A 21,717-nucleotide genomic window follows, 5' to 3' on the forward strand; every position below is an offset into this window, starting at 1 on the left:
CTGATATTATCACAACATTCCTCAACCATTTTAAACGCTATCCTAATTTTTGTGAGTGAGATTCTAACCAACGTTTACGTGCCTTACCTCTTTATTTACAGGGTAATGCATGCGGGTTATTGGGATGCTTGTCTAAATACTAGTTTTCACGAGCATGATAATAATTTCGTTAAGGCATAAAGGGGCCATTAGCAATCCGGCATCAATTTTGCTTTTGCGTCAGCAATTGTCAGCGAGAAAGCAGCATGGAACTAAGTCTGTGGCTAACTATGTAGCAGAATTAAGGCGCATTAAGCGACATCGAAAGCATGCACTATTTTATTCAGGGCTTTCGACCAGATTTAAAAAGTCATGTTATCCTAGGGCAGCCAAATAGTGCGGCAGAGGCCGAAAACCGTGCCAACCTAGCTAAAAGAAGCCTTGTCAATGAGCACACATGATTTAGCACAATATCAGCTTGAATCTCAGCTCGAATCTGTTGTTAAAAGTCCAGAGAATCTTGTCAGTAAAACTGACCAAAACCAGGTTTCAAAATGTAGCAGCATATAATTACTATCCATGCAAAACTTGCGAGATCTAACGAAGTCAGCAACCCAAGTCGCGACCACTGGCGCCAGTCCTCATCATTCATCCAAGGCATGAATCAGACCACATTTTGCAAAATTAGTTTGGGATGAGGTACGGCGAGAGACACAGTACCTAGAACCCACACATCACCCGTTTGATGTGCCCTCTAACTGTAACCGTCACACAACAGATAGGTTACCTATATGCAACGAATGAAATAAAGTTGACAATATCGCTCGTAACTGTAGAGCAAGAGGCATATCACATCTTCCTAGGATGCCACCCCACTATCAGCATGTACCTCAAGGTTATCAATATATCCACCCTGACATGCAACATTAGCTTTCACAGGGAGCTCAGCATAATTCACATATTCGTTCTGATGCTCCTGTATTTTATCCTCAACAAAAAACACTGGTAATTACCCTTTCCATTGGAAGTCGGGAAACTAATTGCTGTTTCTTTATACCCAGACGATAGGGAAGCAAATTTTTTAGGGAATTGTGAAGAAACGAAATGTCTCGAACTGTCCAATGAAGATGAGATTGATGATGATCCATCTGATCAATTTTCTGATATCACACACACTAGTTAATAGAGAAGAAAAGAATGATTTGGCCAGCCTCCCATTTGATATTGAATTAGGAACAAGTATACATCCTGATCTTATACGTATTGATTTGATTTTATCCACAGATGAGCCTGTCAATGTACTATATGAAGAGGGTATTCCTCCAAAGATGAATTGTAATACAGTTTCCAAGAATGTATTAAGTTCAGTAAACAAAATGTGTGCAGATAATTTGGAGGTGAATGAGTCACCATAGTACTATACAGAACAATGTCCCTTACCTTGTACAGATGTACCAATCTGTGATGATTTAGTTGATTTGTCATTTAAAGGAAGTAAAGAAATGAATAAAAAATCGAGTGTTGTTGTTTTGAATTCTGACCTGAGATCCTGTCATTTTCTGTCCCATCAGCAAGTATGCATTCTGTTAATTCTAACCATATTACATTTAATATTCGTAATAATTGCCCATTCGTGCAAGGCCAAGTAAGTAACATACTGAAATCATTTTTATGTGACACTGGGGCATCTGTCACCACAAATTGTGAGACTCTATTTAATAAAATACCAAATCTCAAGAAAATGAATAGTAATAAAGTGTTTCCAAATGCCATCGGAACTGTCAGCGGCGAAAGTATGCCGCTCAAAGGTGTAGCATTCAAAGGTGCATCAAACCGAAGAGCTTAATTGTGGTAGATGTTGTATGCGCAATTACATTAATATACAAGTTTAATTTCACGAGGCAGGCGTAAGGAATGTTAACGTTTGTATCAAAGCCGGAACGGGACGATGCTCGGGATCCCAGCATGTATTTCTATACTATTTATTGCATTCTGTTTATATGGTACTGGGCCGTTTTTCATCGCGTCTCATCCACTCACTTGCAATGTTGAGATTCTTAAATTGCCGGAAAACTCTAGAAGCACGCCTTAATAATTGTCTCGTATGTTCAAATATGAAGCGATAAACATGACAGTCTAATAACAAGAATACTAATGGTAATAGAGTTCAGAAGATTAAGAACAGCTTTAGCTAAAACAATAGAACCGGTCCGGTAGTACAATTAAGACCTTCTCTATATTTCTATTTTCCCGTGTTAAAAAGCAACGCCCGGGTGTAAATGTCCCGGTGGAACAACGCTGGATTTGTCCATCCTGGTAAACGTCTCGACTCAACGCAGGACCAAAACTAGAGCAATAATTTTCGGGATAACAATTAAAGAACAGAAACAAACGATTTTTTAATCCTAACCTTTAACCGGGAATGTTGCGAAAAATACAACTTCTTTCAACCAGCTGGCAGAAATCGTGACTGCAGCTCTTCGTTTTCCGAGCAATGTCAAGGGGAAGGTGTAATTTAATTAATTAGAGCGAACGAGGAAGATTGAAAGTCCTAATATTCAATTGACGTGTATTACAGTCTTAATATAATCTGGATGGAGAATATCAGTGCGTATGCTAATATTTGAATGTACTACAGGGCGTATTAAAAAAACGCAACACTCAACTACAGAGTGTATAAAAAGTACCCCCTATTTAAATAAAGCTCAATTACCTGTCACCTAGTTATATTACCTGTTTGAGAAAGCGTACTAGTTATTTCTTTCTGCAATAGCGCATTCCCGTTTCTCTCTGTTTCTAAAATTTGTAGAATTCACATCGTATAAACACCTGTATTCTGGCCAAAGATCAACCAGTTTGTCTTCCAATGTGGCCACAGCCACCAATTCACGTCTTGCTTTGTTTGCACCGCTATATTGGATGTATACTTTCGTATATTACGCATGCTCTGTTAAGACAATCCATAAGCAGATAGCTTTCAGTTTGCCGCACACGGAAAGATTTCGGCACGCGAGGCAGAAATTATCAAACATGCTAGATATTTGCCGTAAGTGGCACGAATGACCAAAGTCGCCTGAAAAGTCACCCGCACACGAGGGCAACTGGCTTACGCCAATTGCCACGAATTACTTTTTGCTAAGCACATAGCTCTAGTGTGCGCCGGCCTTAAAAGTTGATGTAAAGCGAGACGCATAATTTGAATATCTTATATAACCTAATGATACTATACTATATTGTATATTATATTAGCTTTGTTCTAGAAGTAAATTTGAATCAGATTAATGTTCTTTTTTATGGTTCCTCGAGCTAGCAAGAGTAAGAGATCCAATGCAATATATTTTTTAGTTTACCAAACACAGTCTTTCAACTGCGAACAGAAACCCACGATCGCAAACACACGGGTGACTAAGGGAAACCCACGACCCACAAAGACAAACCCACGACCCACGAAAACAAACCCACGACCCACGACTATAGATCAACAACCGCATGAAATGAACCCGTTAAAACATGCATCGTTATGATGCATCATCTCTGATGTTAATTCAAATATCGAGTCCCAAGCAGACGTATTTGTTATGATGCCCATTAGAAATTTATTTTTTTCATCTCTCTTCAAAATTTTCGGCCAGTACCGCATATAGTCTGCCATGGTTGATTTATTCCGACCACAAATACGCGATGTCTATCGGGCCAATAGTCAGCCTTTGCTCAATGTTATGAATAAAGACAATCGTTTCATAGTTGATGATGTCGTCATACTGACGTTTCCATGTATTGATGAAAAGCTCAAAATTAATATCATTAATTTATATCTGATTTTTCCTGCGTCTACGGCATAAACATCACAGAACATCATGATATTTGTGGCAAAATAAATTGTCTCGGGTAAAAAATAAATTGCACAAATGCGAACGCCCATGGCCATGCACAGTTTGACTTGAACATAGCCGTGAGACATCGCACTTCGATTCGACAGCGTCAAAATGAATATGCGTGGTCTAAACCAGGATTATTTTGCAAAGGCTATCGAGTGAAGCGGGTAAAACAGAATGATAAGCATAGTCAAACATACTGCACACATCTTGACCAAGAACGCAATATTTTTTATTGTATGAATGTAAATATAGGGTGAAATACTTAAAATGAAACGTCATCGAAATTAATGTAAAAATCTAGCCATAAACTACATGTAGAGTAGCGCTGAGAGTGATTCCATGCACGATAAGAGAATAATGAACATTATCGGAGGGAGCGAGTCATTTTGGCGAGTCATATTAGAATAACCCATGTGTGGGATTACGCTTAAATAAGTCAAAATTATTACTCCCACATGCCCGGTTTTTAGAAGTAAAAGGCAAACTAAAAATATTGAGAAAATGTAGCGACTCACGTATACTAGAAATATAAACAGGTTTTGAATACGATTACTGAGATTAGCCTCCGACTGACTATGAATGGCAGATGTTTCCCACATGCGCATGCGCATCGATGATATCAAGTGGACGACAGAGCCGCTACGCATGCAAGTTTTTGATATCAAAGATAAACATGTTGATCACCTTACAGTAAATGTAAAAGCGAAGTATTGCTTTGGGGAAAAAATTACTGTCTAACTATAAAACTCGCGCAGAGAATCAAATCCGTCCTCGCCAGCTGAAAATATCGAGAAAGAAAATATCGGTGATTAGAAGGCTTACAATGGAAAAGCGGAAAAACATCTGGCAACTAAAGTGACACCTCGTATTCGTTTTTTCCAGCAGCAGGTCATTAGTTGTAAATATGAATTTAAAACTAGCTAAGTTGTAATTGAATAAATCAGCAGAACTTTATTATGACTCGCCATTTCAGCCGGGAATAAAGAATATACGAGTGATGTAAACGAAAAAAGTTAATCGATCTTGCCGAAGCAAACTCCTCTGATAAAATGTTACGTAGCGAAGGGGACGATAACGAACGGTTTGTGAGAATAAGGAATAAAGTGATTCTCAACGTTGGCGGTTTAAGGCATGAGACCTACGTCGGCACATTGAGAAACATACCTGATTCACGATTGCACTCATTAACGAACAATAATCCGACGCAAATGCCTGAATTTGATCCAAATTCGGGTGAGTTTTTTTTCGACCGTCACCCCTTGGTTTTTGCTCAAATCTTGAACTACTATCGCACGGGAAAACTGCACTGCCCGAACGACGTTTGTGGACCGATCTTCGAGGAGGAACTGGCTTTTTGGGGACTAGAAGACGCTAGTATTGAGACATGCTGTTGGATGAATAAAAAAGCACGGGGAAGCCCAAGCGAACCTTAGTTCATTTGATAAGATCGTAGAAGAAGCTGCGAGCGAACACGAATATAGTTTCCACGACGAAGGAGAGGACGGGTTACCTCTGCGAAGCTACAGACAGGTTTTACGCAGGTATAAGTCAAGAATATGGCTAACTTTGGAGGAGCCGTCGAGCTCTTTGACTGCAAAGGTAATAATTATCTTTAATGCGCCGTTATTTTGTGGAACATATGTTAGAAATTATTCTGATTCAAAATTTTTGATTTTGTTTATGATTTGGCGCCTCGCATTCGGTTAAAATACGCTGACGAAGGCGAACTCAGTTAAAGTGATACGTTCTTTACATAAACATGATTCATTACCTGCTTGAAATAACCGTCTTAAACAAACAAGATTATTCGTACAAAACACGTTAGATACTAAATGCTGTACATTTATTCAATATAGATATTTCGTAAACTAGCGATTATCTAGTTAGCGTATCCATGCAAGCTTCTTTTATATATTTACATTCATCAATTTATATTTTATATTATATTATGTTATTAAGTTTATATTACTCGATATTCACTCTTTTAATAACGCGAAACCTCATCAAAATGTCATACATAATGCCAAGTCCGGGTTCTTCTTGTATATATTATATAGATGATGAAGTTATATATATGCATGTCGTTGTGTTTTAATTTCAATTAATATTTCGTATAAATATTAAATAATTGTAAGTTGAGCACTACACAACATAAGAAGTGCAATAACATGTACAGTATATGTACAACATGTGATCTACAAGGCCGAGCCACGCATCTATGATTCGGGAATTAGTGAACCAATTTATAAGGGTGTTTTTCAGTTCATCACAGACAGTCGACGATGTTTTGTTTTGGGCCTCTGACGAAGATATTTTATTCAGAATAAAAAAGCACTATATCCTTCATTGTTCTCAGATAAGAGGCATAGCCGACGGTCAGTCATGACCTACATGGAAATCACGCTTTTATAATAGTTCTGTTCACACTTGTAAACTGCAATTCATACTTCCTCGACTTTGAATGTGATTTTCTCTTTTGACGGATGTGAGCGAGTTGACAGTTTGATTACTCGGAAGTATAAGTGCCTTTATTTGCACAACAGTGACTTATTTGCTCGTTCACATCAATTAAAAGTCGAAAGAAAGAGCCAAAACTGCAGAGTCTTTACGGTGCAATTAACTTATTTTCAAATGCAAAATTTGAAACAGGTCGAGGCGTAGCATGCGTAAAGTAGAATTAAATATTAAACGGACTCGAAAGTATATAGTTTGGAGATCACGTATCAAGTCACTTTTTATCACTATCTCACTTCCAATCATTGTAAATTAAGCAATATTAATGCAGAGACATTGCACTTCAGTATGGCTGGGGTAATATCGGTCTGAATCAGAGCACGTACTATTCATTTATTCAAATCAAATTATCTTCCAGCGAGATCGATTATAAAACTTACTAAGTTTAGAGAAAGCAAAGTACTAGACTGACGATGCTTTTGAATTAAGCAATATTGCAAAGGCAATACACTTCAGTAGCACGTACTATTCATAGTTTTATTTGAAATAATCTTCCAGCGAGAACGATTATATAACTTACTATAAGTTTAGAGAAAGCAAAGTACTAGATTGACGATGCTTTTGAATTAAGCAATATTATTGCAAAGACAGTGAACTTAAGTAGCTTGAGTAATATTGGTCTAAGACAGGGCAAGTCCTATTTATAGGTTAATCTAAAATAGTCTTCCAGCGAGATAATTATATCACTTTCTAAGTTTGGAGAAAACAAAGTAGATTCACCAGATTCACGATGCTTTTCAATATATTTAACGAATTGAAAGTACTATTTGAGCTCTAAATATCATTTTGCTATATGCTATAAGTTTAAACTTGTCTTAATCTTGTTGGTTGGGTGTCCAGAGCCATGCGTATAATAGCAAGGAGTTTAAATCATTATGATTCAGTATAAATTTCACACTTAGAGTAAAGGTGAATTAACTAATTCACATTTAATTACACGACCGAAAATTCTTGTAATGATGTGTCTGGCATTGGAACGATAAAAATGAAAATTAAGACAGTAGAATAATGCATATTAATTTTGATGATTCGTTTTCCATCTTGTTTGGATAATGAAACGCAAGAGGAAGGATAGTCCACAGGGGTCATGAGGCAAGCTGCATGATGTGTTAAAACTCAACACGAGCAAATGTTGTCCCAGTGCTTTACATAAATTTGCCTTGTTCGTTAGGCTGAAGCAACTTTCATGAACGCGACCCCTGTATATATGTGAAAAGGTTCATCGAATAATTATGTAATTTAAATGGTAAAAATTGCTTCATATATAAATGTAGTCAATTTTTGCATCAGAACTGCTTAGTTTTTTGAAGTATAGATCCTTTTGAATTTGAACCTTATATTTCAAGCGAGGAATTTTCTGCTGAATTTTCTGCTGTGATGAGCAATTTCTCAAACAGGCAAAAGTGCTTTTACATGATATATAGACAAAGGCAATGATTCATATATTGGCGGACTGAATGACTAAAAGGCGTTTATCGCTTCTTGTGCATAGTATAGCGGAATGGAGAGGGAATAGGAACATCTATTGGTCAACTAGACGGATATTATTTATTTACATTGCTTTGTAAAATATCTGTTAAAGACGAAAACAGTACGGGTCTGCACTTTTTTAAAATGATCTGCATGACTTCAAAACTGTCAACTGAAATATAATTGAGTGCGAAAGTCGTAAACACTTGAAATAAATATAATATAATAGCTAATCATGCCCTCTCGGTCAAGGTAAACATTGATAAAACTATAGTTCGGTCGAAAACAATGATATAATTTGAAGAAACTAGAAAAACATTCCCGAATGTTCTTCCTTGCCATTTTCCTTAATGCACGGTGGAGGGAAATCAAACCAAGGAATGGCTTTGAGTATGCAAAATGATTCTGGGTATAAGCCGTCCAATTTTGGTCTGTTAATGCCCCGAAAATGCTCTCACGCTTCGTTCAATCTCAAATAATATACACTTAAGGTATGCATGCTCCTGAGGGAAATATAGTGAGTTTTGTTTTCCCAAGAGTCTGAATGTCGTCGAGGGAAGCATTAAGACTTGAGAAAAAACAAAACTCACTATTTCCCGAGATAGTGTTCATTGAGTGTTTTGTTATATAGGAACAAAAACGTTTAAAAAAACCCACTTTACATTGTTATTACCAGAAGCGGGCAACAATTTTTCACTTGTTTCCCTGGCGGGAAACATTACAATTATTTAAAGTCATGTGACTACGAATGAACCAATCACATTTAAAATACACAGAACCTATATAACAACAGGATTTAAGTCTTAAATAAACGGCCCCTGACAACCATGTAAGGGTCCACGACATTCTAGTGTATTTCAATAACTTTAATTTTTTTTATCAAATCTCTATTACAAATAGCTCGAAGTCTCTGTGTTTTGGTCAAAGGATCCGTCTTATAAATTAAAGAAGGTCGGAACGCTGGTTTTCTTGTATATTTACGACGCTGCAAAGCTTCTCCAAGCAATGTGATTTAAAACCAAGTTCAGAAATATTAAATCCCGGAATATTCTGAGGTTAATTTGAAAAATGCACACCCCGTCATCGATGCATGATAAGCGTTTGTTTATCACGAAAATATCTCGTGTCTTTCCAGCCCACACGTACCGGAGACGACCGCCAACGCGTCGAATATTTTTGTTTCTCTCTGTCGGATAACTTTGATTCTGATTTACATTTTTTGACATGATTTAGAAGCGCGGATACATTTTGATTTATCTTCGTCGTATCTGCAATAAGCTCCTTTCATAACACGTTTTTATTTACTTTGAATTTCTGAAAATTTCGTCGCTTAGATAAAACGCGTCCCATGCACGTATGTTGGGTGAGTTTATAATAGTTGAATTAGGTGCTCCTTATGGCCAATTTTATTCCATAAAATGTATATAGTATTTACTTCCTATTGGGTATTTGCTGATAAATACATGCGTGCACGAATCGTAATGACGTAGCATACAATAATAAATAATTATTTGGCTGAACCGACATATTAGATTAGGGCCACATGCAGCAAGAACGATAATTAGGGGGTGTTTATTCATATATTCAGTTCTGCCCTCTATTGTAAACCATTGATCTTAGAAAATAAATCCGTTGGACAGAACTAATTTATAAAAATAGACAGCCCCCAAATATCGTTCTATAGCCACGCCGCTGAGGGTAAGCTTTTAACTATAAGCCATGCAAAAGATTAAATGCGAGTGAAAAGAAGTTGTTGAAGTATTTCTCAATAACTATATAAACTACATAAATTATGCTCTCATTTATTTTGTTTCTAAAGCCTGGCGCACACGACACGATTTTTGTTGTACGCGATTTTAGTGGGTCGATTATATCCTCGCGTGTACATGCGATGTTATATTTAAGCGATTTTTTATTTTATTATTTAGGATCATCACTTAATGATCCTGTGTTACCACAAGATGAGACATAAAATAAGCTAAACTAAACTAAACTATATCATTATATATACTAAGATGCCTATTCTGAACTGTTCATCCTGCAATTAATAGAGTACATGTAGCTAACTGTATGCTCAGTAGTTGAACTTAAATCAGCCTAAAATTTTTACAATCCCCTTAAACAACTGTGTTTGAGACTCAAGGGGGGGGTTTGTCTTTTGATAAACGGAGTTGGATAAATAAAACATTGCACGGCTTACAATCCCTCACACTCAAACAACTGTGCAATCAAGGGTATATTTTATTGACATTGTAGCTATTTAAACTTAATAGGTATATATATAAAAAATATTGCCATTTCTTCTGTGATGCTTAATAATTTAAGATTTGGCCACTTACGGTGTGACAAATTGTATTTTTATCCCCTAAATACAAATCATTACAATCATTTAACCTGTCTTTTAAAAACGACGCTAATCTTCTACAATCCCGCAAACATGAAGCTGTTGAGACTGATTGTCTATGTCTTTGACGCGTCCATTAATTTTTTTTAATCTGACTGTCACACAATCTATCGAGGTAACTATATCTAATACAGGAGAAACAGTGACGCAGCTATAAATCACATTCAGATATATTATGATATAGTTTTAGGTTGAGGTGATAACAAAATATAAAATCGAGATTTTTGAAATGGAAAGAACTGATGCTCGCTATATATAGCTAAAAGACGCTGTCTACAATAAAAAAATTGGGAGAACTAAGAGTAAGAGCATGCAACGTGGGAGAGCAAAGACGCGCGCGTCTGTTGTTCCTTGATAATGATATGATTTCATCGAACAGAGTGAAATATAATCATATTATATTTACATACACTTTTGGAAATTCTGTAGATAAGTTCTAATGCGGCTAAAGCGTGTTTGCTATATTCACAGCTAGTGTGTTAGATAGCAACGCGAATTTATAATTTAGCATTTCCAAATAGGCTATAATTCATATTTATCATTCAGCGTTTATATTATGCCATATGTATTATGTAGTATATTCAAATCATTCAAATATTGGTATCAATTCTTTAAAATAAGCTAAATATAGGCTGAAAACTGAACTTTAAAAAAGTATAATTATTTGCCTTCTCTTCGACTCATACAGTTAATACAGGCTTGCTAACAATCACCTCGTTTTCGGTGACTAATTGTTAAAATATTATTTATTATTTTAAAAAATTTTTGTTTCCCTTTATTTTCATGCCCCCTATGAGGGCAGCTGTATGCAAATAGATTGCAAGAGCCGTGATTATAATTGACTAAGTGCGAAATTTTAGGCATTAACAGTTAAAGGCATATTATGCATTTTCGAATGTGTAAATAAGCACCTGCATGCTCAGGATATATTCGACGTCATCTTATATAGTGTATCCCAGGAAGAGAAGTTTCACCTTAAAATAGTTGCGAAAACGTGCAATAATTAAAATGGAAAGGCCCTGTTACACGGGGCAATTTTTCGTACAACTTGCAGTATTCTACTTTTAAGAGATGTAAATTTGGCAACGACAAAATTTTTGTCAGTTTAGTGTTTATTACATACAATCCATGGACGTTTTTTACACATATACTTTTGAAAATTCTTCACTCATTTACATCAGTCTCTTGAACCCTTCAAAGAATAATTGCATTGAAAGATGGAAAAGAATAATTGCATTGAAAGATGGAAGAAAAATTATCCCGAGTAAGACTCGGTTTACATCTTCAATGTTTCTGTGATCACAAATGGAATTTTACCTTGTTGAATGATAGTTTTAAAAGAATTTGTACTAAATATTAGAAGAAAAGTGTTAATCAGTGCCTCGCATATTTTCAGCAAAGCCTAAAAGAATTGTTTGAAAAAATTCCAACTGTTTGTATAATTACACAAACCTTGCATACCGGGCATATAACAAGGCCTTTAACAGAGGTAAATTTTGAGATGTAAAGTATATTGAGAAAATGAAGGAATACAAACCACGTACAATACAAAAACGTGTTGCCCCGCGAGTACACTGTAGAACTGTGAACATGCACACCATGTCCACACGATGCCGCCGAGGAATTTGAAAACGCAAGAATACTCTTACGGTCTCGAGTACCGTCCACACGTATCCGGCGTTTTCATCCACTGAAACGGAAGAATCTGAAAACGCTCTCAAGGATGGAAGAATTTCAAAATGACGTCTTAGCGGATACGTGTTGACGACTTTGCCGGATAACGGATGACGTCACGTATCAGATCGTTTCCACATTAACCAGGCTTGTATCAAGTCTTGTGGCTTATGCTCAACTTTATACTGCTACGTTAGCCTCAAATAAGTCGTTGTTAGGTTATTCTCATGGTGAGTGAAATCTTCACAAATCCTTTTAGCATTCGCGAAAGTATTTTACGCGAGAATCGCCGAGAAACATATCCAAAATGTCAGAGTATCGGGTTATACACAATTTTTCTTACATGCGTCATGCATATACTCAACAACAACATTTAGAAGTTCGGGCTTATCGTCTGTCCAAACAAAGTGTCCATTCTTCTCTTTACTTTGGATTTGGTAGATTTTTGTTTTGAACTCGACAACCAACCTGTGACACGCGGGTGGAAAACATGAAGGTGTACTGCGGGATGAAATAACGTTGCTCCAGCTACAAATAATACTCGGAGCATGCGCATTTGATTCAATTTTGTAAACAATATAATGGCTACTTGCCTTGCTGAACTTTCGGAAAATTAGTTGTATTGCTTACTGGAAGAAAAAAACGCGGAAAATACAAAAAAATAATAAGATAAGTGAATTATAAAACAATTATTGAACTTGGTTCTCGCAAAATATCGTGATTTATCGGCGGCTGGTAGATCAATTATTTGGATAATTTTTCGCCACCGACAAATTACGATATTTTGCTCCACCTCGTCCAATAATTGATTAGTATCGCAATCGGAAGTATTTTCCATTTCTTCTCGAAATTATGCAAAACACAGTGGCGTAGCTAGCCTGATGAATTGGTCCTTTTATGTATAAACTTTAAGTTATTATTATCATTATTCATTTCTTTAGAAATTCATTTATTGTTTTACAGTGAATGAACACCAAAATATTCAACATAGTATAGAACTAAACTATCATGCAGGCTGGCTATGCTACACAGAAAAAAATAATAAAATATAAAAAATATGATACAGTTTAGCATGTAAAAATTTTCCCATAGTAGTGTTGTTGGATAAAAAACGTGTGTTGGATAAAAAAATCTTTCTAAAACTTTTTTGGTATTATTTCAGATAATGGCATTGGTGAGCATGCTGTTGATCATCACATCTGTGATAACGTCGTGCTTGGAAACCATGGAGTATTTCTCGAAATCACCATCAATTCAACATCAAGTCATTCACATTTGCGAAATCATCTGTGTGGTGTGGTTTACTGCAGAATTACTGATACGCTTCGTAGTTTGCCCGAGCAAAAGAAAATTTATGAAACAGATCATGAACTGGCTGGATTTCGCAGCAATTATTCCATTTTATGTCCAACTTTTCCTTGCAAACACCGATATGAATTCTATACTTGCTCTGCGGATTATCCGTTTAATTCGGGTTTTCAGAGTTTTTAAGCTATCAAGGCACTCTTATAGTCTTCAAATCCTTGGCCACACCTTGAGATCAAGCTTAAGTGAGCTTTTTTTGCTAGCATTCTTTCTTAGCATTGGTGTGGTAGTGTTTTCAACTTTGATGTATTACGCCGAGCATGAATCAAAAGAGAATAAATTTTCAAGCATCCCGGCAGGGTTTTGGTGGGCAGTTGTTACCATGACAACATTGGGATATGGCGACATCGTGCCCGTTACACTTACCGGCAAGCTTGTTGGCACGGCATGTGCTATATGCGGTGTTCTTACTATAGCATTGCCCATACCTGTTATTGTGAGCAACTTTTCACTCTACTACTCTCATGCTAAAGCGAAACAGAAGGTCCCCCCAACGAAAACGACCACTTGTCATCGGAGCTGCTAATGCTTTGAAAGTTATTGAGCCGTTCGTCGGTTCCAGGGCAACTAAGCTCAGATTGAGCGCAATGTCGGAGAACGCAAGCTACGTGAGTCCTGTTTCATGCGTGCGAACTTGGCCTAAAATTGCTTTAGACATGGCTGGGAGTTCTGTTGACAGCAGCGAGCCACCCACGAGTCCGAAAGGAAGACGCTTGTCTAGACCGCGGCAATTTGATCAAGGAAGAAATCTTGACAACCGAAAGCAAAGCAATGTATCGAAAACTGCAGATGACGCTTCAGGCAGCGATATCTACGAAATTCCCAAAAGGGGTTCCGATGATTGCGCGATAAATTCCGAAGGCCGCACGAACGTTGGCGCAAGGCGATCGGAGGATGCGACAAATCAGAAAGATGTCTTCAAAGATTAATAATCGTAAGTCGATATCCCTTTATGGAGAAGATGAGCCTTTTCAAGGCTTGATAAAGTGTTTGAAACCAAACAATTCGAACACATGCGAAGCAGCGTACGAGAATAAAGCCATTGAGCAGAACGGTGAGGGTGAACATATGTCGAGCACAGTCCCTTTGAATTTTGAACTCGATGAAGACGAAATAGAAGGTGGAAGTGACGAAGACAAAATGCACCAACAGCAAAGTTCTTCACACCAGTTTGCCTTACCAAAAATCGAAATTATTTGTAACTCATCTGCCTCCCAAATGAGCGGTTCAAATAACGAGGACGAAGGCAGTGAAAAATCACACAGGAAATTAAGCAAGAGGAAAACCAAAAGGAAACTGAAAAGAGGTCATTACACTGTAGAGAAATCAACTAGTGCACCCTCCTTAGCTGCAACAAATCCTGGATTTTCAGGAAAGAATCTTCCAGGTAGAATGGGCCGACGAGGAAGCGTATTTGTGGTGGGATTCCTTGGAAAAAGATGGCAAGCAAAGGTTGCAAAAAGTCGAGAAAGCCGTGCTCAATCAAAGCAAGATAGGATCGAATGTTCGCCTGATAAATTGCAGTCGAACTTGCTTCAGGTGTCACCATCAATATCATCCCAAGTAAGCACAGCAGACGAAGAAACGTCACGTAAAACTAGTATGACCAGCTTTAACAACACACCAATTTCAAGCATTAGTTCGAGGTCCATGTTCCCAGATGATCAATGTTTCTCTGAGTCGAGTTTCTTTAGGCGCTCAAGTTGTCCAAATCTGCAAACTTTAAACTTTCCGGGAGATAGAATAGACTCTCGTTTTCGACAAGAAGATGACCTCAATCAAAAGAAAGTGAATAAATCCCCCGTCGTCAAACGAGACTACGAGGAAACTAGCTCAATGGAAGAAACTGACTCGAGTGATACTGTTATTGCCGAAGCTTCACCTCATTCCAGACCGATCCCGCATCTTATGCCAAATTATCGAGAAAACAAAAGGTGTGAAGAGATAGACTTTGTCGAAATCGACGAAAGGCGGACTACGGAAGAGACGATTAAGGTAAATAAAACGATTGGAGACAAAGCTAGCAACGAGTCTAAACATGAGACTTTAGCAAACTATCACAAATCATTGGCCTCGAAAAAGGATTCAAGTCTAAACGTGGGTTTCGACAAGTTCGTTCGCCATCCCTCGTCTGCTTTGCCTCGACAAAGAGCGTTGATGTCTTTCCGTGGACGAGATGATAAAATTCCGGACGATAGTGAAAGTGATGAAAGTGAGGACAAAGGTCCTGGTCCAAATAACAATTTTAAACATTACAATGGTTCGGAAGCGGAAGACGACGACAAGCATCATTTTCATGATGAAAAACTTGTCAAGGGCGGACAGGAAGAATGTGCTTCGGACATGATTAACAAACGCAGCGCTCTTCGTCGGATGAAAATCGGTAAAAACCAACTATCAAGTAGTAAATTTTTAACAACACACAGCGATGAGAATGACAGGTGTAAACCAAAAGATGATACCAAAGAACATGAAAATGAAGATATTCAGCAAATTTTGGTCGAGGAGTTGATTGGGAATAGCCCACAAAAGAACAAAACACTCATTGATGGAAATAAAAGTGATCAAAATGAAAACGATCCATTTGAAAGTGCTCGACATGAAGACCATTTTAAAAACCGTAGTGAAGTTTTAGATGACACGTTACTTTTCAAATCTGATAAAAGACCCAAGATGGAAAATACCGCGAGAAAAAATGCAGATGTTGTAATAAATGGTTTGATGAACCAATCATTGCCTCTTTGTATAGAAAACGGTGTATCTTTGAATTATAGCGATCCAAACAGTGAATCAAATTGTGATAAGAGCAAAAATACAGAACACAAAAACCAAGTAAATGGAGATAACCACCATGAATTAAACGTCATGAAACAGGTTGTACTTCAAAAAAATAATCATAATTCCACCACTGAACCAATGAACGAATCTAATCCCCTTACACTGAGCAGTCAACAGACAATAAACATGGACAAAGAATTGACAAATACAACTTGTGGAAAAAACAATAAGGACGTTGGATCAATTGCGAAGAATAAGCGTCTCTGCGGAAACAGTATTAATTCTAAATATCCGAATATTTATCCGAAAAGTTTGGCTTACACTGGAAGGCAATGGCACTCTTTGAAAAGCTCAATCAACAGCGATGGTTCGGCAGATCGTTCGACATCGTTTGATTTTGCACTAGATCCTGATATGCGACGAAAGGTTGAACCGCAGGACTCTGGAATATTTTGCAACGATTATAGATCAAGTGTCGACTCCGTATCGAGTTTCAACGAAAGAAATTGTGATAGAACTATACTGAATACAATTAACGAAGTCGAACATGATTACCGAGATGGTATGTTGTACTTCAAACCATTTTCTGTTCCATATTATGAAAATAGTAAAAGTTGTGTACTGGAAATTCGGGATGAAACTGCAGTATAAAACAGACGCTCAGTTTAATAATATTAATTCACGACTTAATGATTTCATGAGAATTTTTTTTTGGTAACATGATCTTTGAGGATTAAAAAGCACCTCGTAAAAATAATGCCGTATAAATTAACATTGCGAAATAAAAAAGCTCTGGTAATCTGCCATATATTTAGTGGATCTGTTTTGGAGGCATCCGAAACTCGGGGCTATGGCAGTAAAATTAGTTCCAAATAACTTTACAGAATTGATATTTTCCACGGATCTCTATGTCTTTGAGTGAAAATTCAATAAGTTAAGTAATAAATTCCCTTGATAGGCAATAGGATGGCACTCTTGTTGCAATATGAAAAATTATGCAAGTTTATTTCAATGCCTATATATGTTAGCTAGTATGATTGGATTATGGCGTACATATATAGGTTAGTTCAGATAATTAATATCAGCTCATATTTTGATGTATTAGCAATGTAACTGGGACCGGTTGAATCAAGCCCGTTTAGCTTAAAGTGCCTATATCACTCATGGAATCTTTACTCATTTGAAAAGAATGTAAAAAGTTAGTTAATATATTAAAAAAGTTTTTTGATTTAGTGCAATAATTTTGAAGATACTAGCCTTTAAACTACCTGCAGTTCCTGAGTCCCAGGCTCCTGTAAACAATAGGCAGTTTCAAATTGAATAGCCGTGTTTAAACCTAGGAGGTTGGGACTCAGGAACCGCAGGTAGTTTAGAGGCTTGTATCTTCGAAACTATTGCACTAAATCAAAAAACGTTTTTAATATATTAACTAACTTTTTACATTCTTTTCAAATGCATAAAGATCCCACGAGTGATATAGGCACTTTAAACAATGGTTAAGTTCAAAATAGAAAGCAAGTCTGTCGTTTTATTCAAAAAGCAAAGTAAATGTTTTTAACCTTAATACAAAGATGCTGTTTACAACTAGATATTCAGTGCATAAAATTCAAGTTGACTCATTCAAGAGAGATGTAAGAGTGTTATTTAATTTTGACTTATCCGCCGTTAAAGCTAAACGGCCTTGATACACCCGGCCCCAGGTCTTTAGCTATGATTGGAGTATGGCGTACTCAGGTTAGTTCAGATAATTAATATCAGCTCATATTTTGATGTATTAGCAATGTCTTTAAACTGAATCCATTGGTATATTATTTTTATAAGCCAATACCATCGTTGTTCACAGTGGTTGATTTATCCAGGGTGGGAGAAAATAAATTGCTATACATGCAGCTATAAATTACAACCACATTGGCATATTTCATATTAAAAATATTCTTAAGAAACTTAAAATCAATAACCGGTTATTCAGGTACCTTGAATTTAAAATCAAGCTAAAGCAATTTGACTAATGGTGGTTCAACCACCAAAAAAAATAATTTTTTTGGAAAATTTAATGTATAAATATAGGGCTTATCTATATGGCTATTAACTTGTAAAAGATAATAGAATCGCTTGAAAAGCATAACATATTGTCTTAAATTGGATAAAGATTTGAATTGAGTTACAGCTATATTAAAACATTAGTGATGTTAAAATATATGTTTCTGAGTCCTGTCATTTTATTATTTAACGCATTTCATAGCTGTATGATATAAATGTCTTCATTAGACTTATAAGAACAGGCAAATATGCACCATTACACCAATTAAGAGCCCCCAAAAAACTTTTAAATACAATTTTAAAATCAAAGCTGTCGTTTTTGTTTCCTACGTATGCCCACTTATACACGTGCCCAAATGGTTTCGTAGCTAGAGCATAAATATAAACCATAGTGGTAGTGTCCTTCCAGCTTTGGCAATGAAACCGTCCCTATACATATTTTAGCCCTTTTTATTAACCAAAAGTGCCTATGGAAGTTGGTGAACCCCCCCCCCCCGCAATCTCTGGATGCTTCCAACGCCCATGATGACTTTGGTATAGGATGCTTTTGATTGTTTGGGGTGCCTTCGCTTGTTCCAGAAAAAAATTCGTTGCGACACCCCTCTCCTCTGCCACTCCTTTTATTCTTTCTGACTTATTTGAGGAAGCCTGCACTAAACCTCTGCTCTAAAGAAGCGAAGGTTGAAAGCCAAATTGATCTTCGTTCGTTTCAAACATCTTTTTTTATCGCTAAATTATACCTGAGTTTCGCTAGACAAAATATTTTTAAAGTTACGTCTTTCTCAGACTATACAAAATGGTGTATAATAGATAGAGAGGTTTCCAAATGCCTGTTTTTCAATCAAGAAAATAATATCACTTGAAGGCTCAATATATATTATATGTAGGAAATTTTACATCCCGATTTTTTGAATGTTTCACTGATCTTCGCTTACATGAAATGCCATTTTATATTTGGCCCAAATTGTAAAATAATATCAAAGAACTATTTGTATAGCAACATATGATCATTAGATGGTTTAGTGAAGGTTGTATTACTAGCATGCAACAACTATATCAACGACATCCAATGACTTATAGACGTCAGTATGGCCTGGTTGTTCAGTCAATAAGTATATGTTTTTCGACATATAGAGGAATATTGACATTAAGCATTAAATCCCGCATAGGAAACTCTGTATATTTTAGCCGAAGCGAGGATTATACAAGAACGAAGCTCATGCCATAGTATTTTTTTAACTCAATATAGATGACAATTAATGCTATAAGAAGAAGAAAAACATGGGTGATCGTTTTTTTGTTGCATGTAATTATTCTTATCATTATTCTTACAAAAACACCAAATATGATCAAATGAAATCAAGCATGGGAAATATCCAACATTGTCCTTTAACCACATTGTTAACATGTAAGGAATCTCCATCTTCTGTCACTATATAAGAAAAAACAAGAAAAAATGATGTAACATGAGCCATATTAATTCCATAACGTTTTGGGGCCAGTTGTGTAAAAGACAATAGTTAACTATTAACTGTAGTTAAGGACAGAATTGGCCAATCAGAGTTGTGTATATCCCAGTTAACTAGGATGTAACTCTGCAATTGAAAGTGTAGTTAAATAGTTTTACACAACCGGCCCCTGGAGAACAGGTGCGGTCACTTTTCTATTACAAATCACATTTAATGCCTGCATGAGCGCAGGCTTGTGTTCAAAAGTCTTTAGTTGAATATTTGCAGGTTAAATACCTGGCTGAATATATCAATGGCTTAAAGAGGGCACGTCATTTGATAAAATATGACGGTCCGGCTTAGTTTGTGGTCATGTGTCTTTCATCAAAATTTTCTAGCAAATGGTTCCGATATAGGGAGAAGCTAGAGAAATCAAATTTCAACAGCGCTTATATACAGACCGCGAATCCTGAGCATACTCTATCTCCTTAAAATTGAAATTGTAACAACGGGACCTTAACATTAAACCGAATGCTTAGCTTTTATCACATGGTCGAGTCAATTTTTACCGCAATAAACAGTCCCACAGAAATAATATTGCAGCCGAAAATTAGGTTTTTCAACGATTATATTTCAAAAATTTCTGCGGCTTTGACTGCAATTGCGTGTCGGGTGGACGAGAAAACTGTGTATATTTTAAGTGTTTTTTTGAAGTCTCGTGAAAATTTCAAGTGCACATTGCAGCAGAGAGATTTTGTTTCAAAAATGGCGTTCGTTTGGTTCACTTCGTTTTCAGTAGACCTGATAAAAAAGACGAGAAAATGGAAGAAAAAGCACACTTCGAAGAAAAGCATCTTCCAAGCCACTCAAGATATGAGGGATTGACAACAAGACAAGAATTTACGTTGATATATTCCTACTTTATTTCAAAGTCATTGTCAAAACAGAATTCAAATGAAGTCGAAATATCTGACGCAGAAATCTAAAATCCTAAGACAAATGAATGTTTAATAGACTTACCCATGGCCTTTGCTGTGATAACTGAACAGGCCAACAAGATAATAATTATGACGCACGCCATAGGTCACATAACCATCCCAGTTGTTGACAAAGCCAGTCCAAGTACAAATACGGGTGTAACTTTTGGCTTTACAGCATTTGAAGCTATATCTTCTGTCTTTATGATATTTGTTATGGTACGATTGCACACCTGAAAAAAGGACAAACTTTACTTAACACCTCGCGATCTTGTGCAAGCGGGCTCTAGAGGGCTGCTGATAATAACGAAAAATGTGATTTAGTTGATTATAATCTCTGTCTCTGCCCAATTAATTGACCTTTGCCATACCGCAACGAGGCCATTATGTCATTTCCGTAATTAAATGTGTCTAAGGGACTGTATACATGGAGTGAGTTATCCTGGCTAGGCGAGGTGAAAACTGCATGTAATGAAAGACTAATAAGGTTAAGCCTTTGATGTGATGCACTTTTCACCTTGCCTGCCCGGGATAACTCGCTCCATGTAAACTGCAGGCCTTAAAGCATGATCAGATTAGAAAAAAATTGCAAACTGGAAAAAGAAGGTTACTTAATTGTTATACATGGGCGTAGTGTGGGGGAGGGATCCCAGGATCAAAGTAAAACGCCCTGGGAACGAGGTTGCGCCCTGTTCAGATTGTTAGGCAAACAAGGCACAATGACCTTTTAGGTCATTTTAGAGGTATTTATATCGCGTAGGCAGTTATATTCAACTGTTACCCGCAATAACTCCATCTTTGCATTGATAAAGGATCATTTCGCCAAACAAATTTACCCATCCAGACCAAGAACATGTACTCTTGGTGACTGGGTCAGATCTGCAGGTGAATGTCCATGAACGATCCTCATGATAGTTGCTATGAACACTGCTTATATGCCTGATAGATTGACCTATAGTTATGAACAAATTAAATTCAGTTCGCGAGTGCGACTCTTCATCTTTATCTTTACCCTTATCTTAATCTTCACATCGTCTCAAGGACTGGCTGACAAGAAATAGCTGCAAGTCGAGTCTAATAATATTCAAAATAATGACGTATACAATTGACGACGTACCTGAAGGGCAATCAAGTTTCCACGTCGAAAAAAAGTTTGTTCCAGCGTTGATGCTCATTGCATGAGCAAAGAA

The 21,717-nt window shown here is 36.8% G+C and overlaps 1 protein-coding gene and 1 pseudogene across 1 annotated transcript; one reads left to right on the forward strand and one right to left on the reverse strand.

Moving 5' to 3' along the window:
• Positions 1-4,906: 4,906 nt before the first annotated feature.
• On the forward strand, positions 4,907-14,213 carry LOC114539625 (annotated as a pseudogene).
• Positions 14,214-19,464: 5,251 nt separating this feature from the next.
• Positions 19,465-21,704, reverse strand: LOC114542080 (hemagglutinin/amebocyte aggregation factor-like). Its single transcript, XM_028561834.1, has 4 exons — positions 21,645-21,704; positions 21,309-21,479; positions 20,571-20,760; positions 19,465-19,534 (listed from the first exon to the last, which is right to left on the reverse strand). Exons 1-4 carry the CDS (start codon positions 21,700-21,702, stop codon positions 19,504-19,506), a joined length of 450 nt encoding a protein of 149 aa, XP_028417635.1. The 5' UTR covers positions 21,703-21,704; the 3' UTR covers positions 19,465-19,503.
• Positions 21,705-21,717: the final 13 nt, after the last annotated feature.

Source organism: Dendronephthya gigantea, unplaced genomic scaffold (genome assembly GCF_004324835.1).
Source record: "Dendronephthya gigantea isolate DGI-Jeju-01 unplaced genomic scaffold, DenGig_1.0 000003F, whole genome shotgun sequence".
Classification (NCBI taxonomy): domain Eukaryota; kingdom Metazoa; phylum Cnidaria; class Anthozoa; order Malacalcyonacea; family Nephtheidae; genus Dendronephthya; species Dendronephthya gigantea.

Coding starts and splice junctions, on each gene's coding strand:
- LOC114542080 (XM_028561834.1), bottom strand. CDS start 21,702: ATGAGCATCAACGCTGGAACAAACTTTTTTTCGACGTGGAAACTTGAT. Junction 21,480..21,644: donor GAAACTTGATTGCCCTTCAG/GTACGTCGTCAA, acceptor TCATAACTATAG/GTCAATCTATCAGGCATATA. Junction 19,535..20,570: donor TATCACAGCAAAGGCCATGG/GTAAGTCTATTA, acceptor TTTCTTATATAG/TGACAGAAGATGGAGATTCC.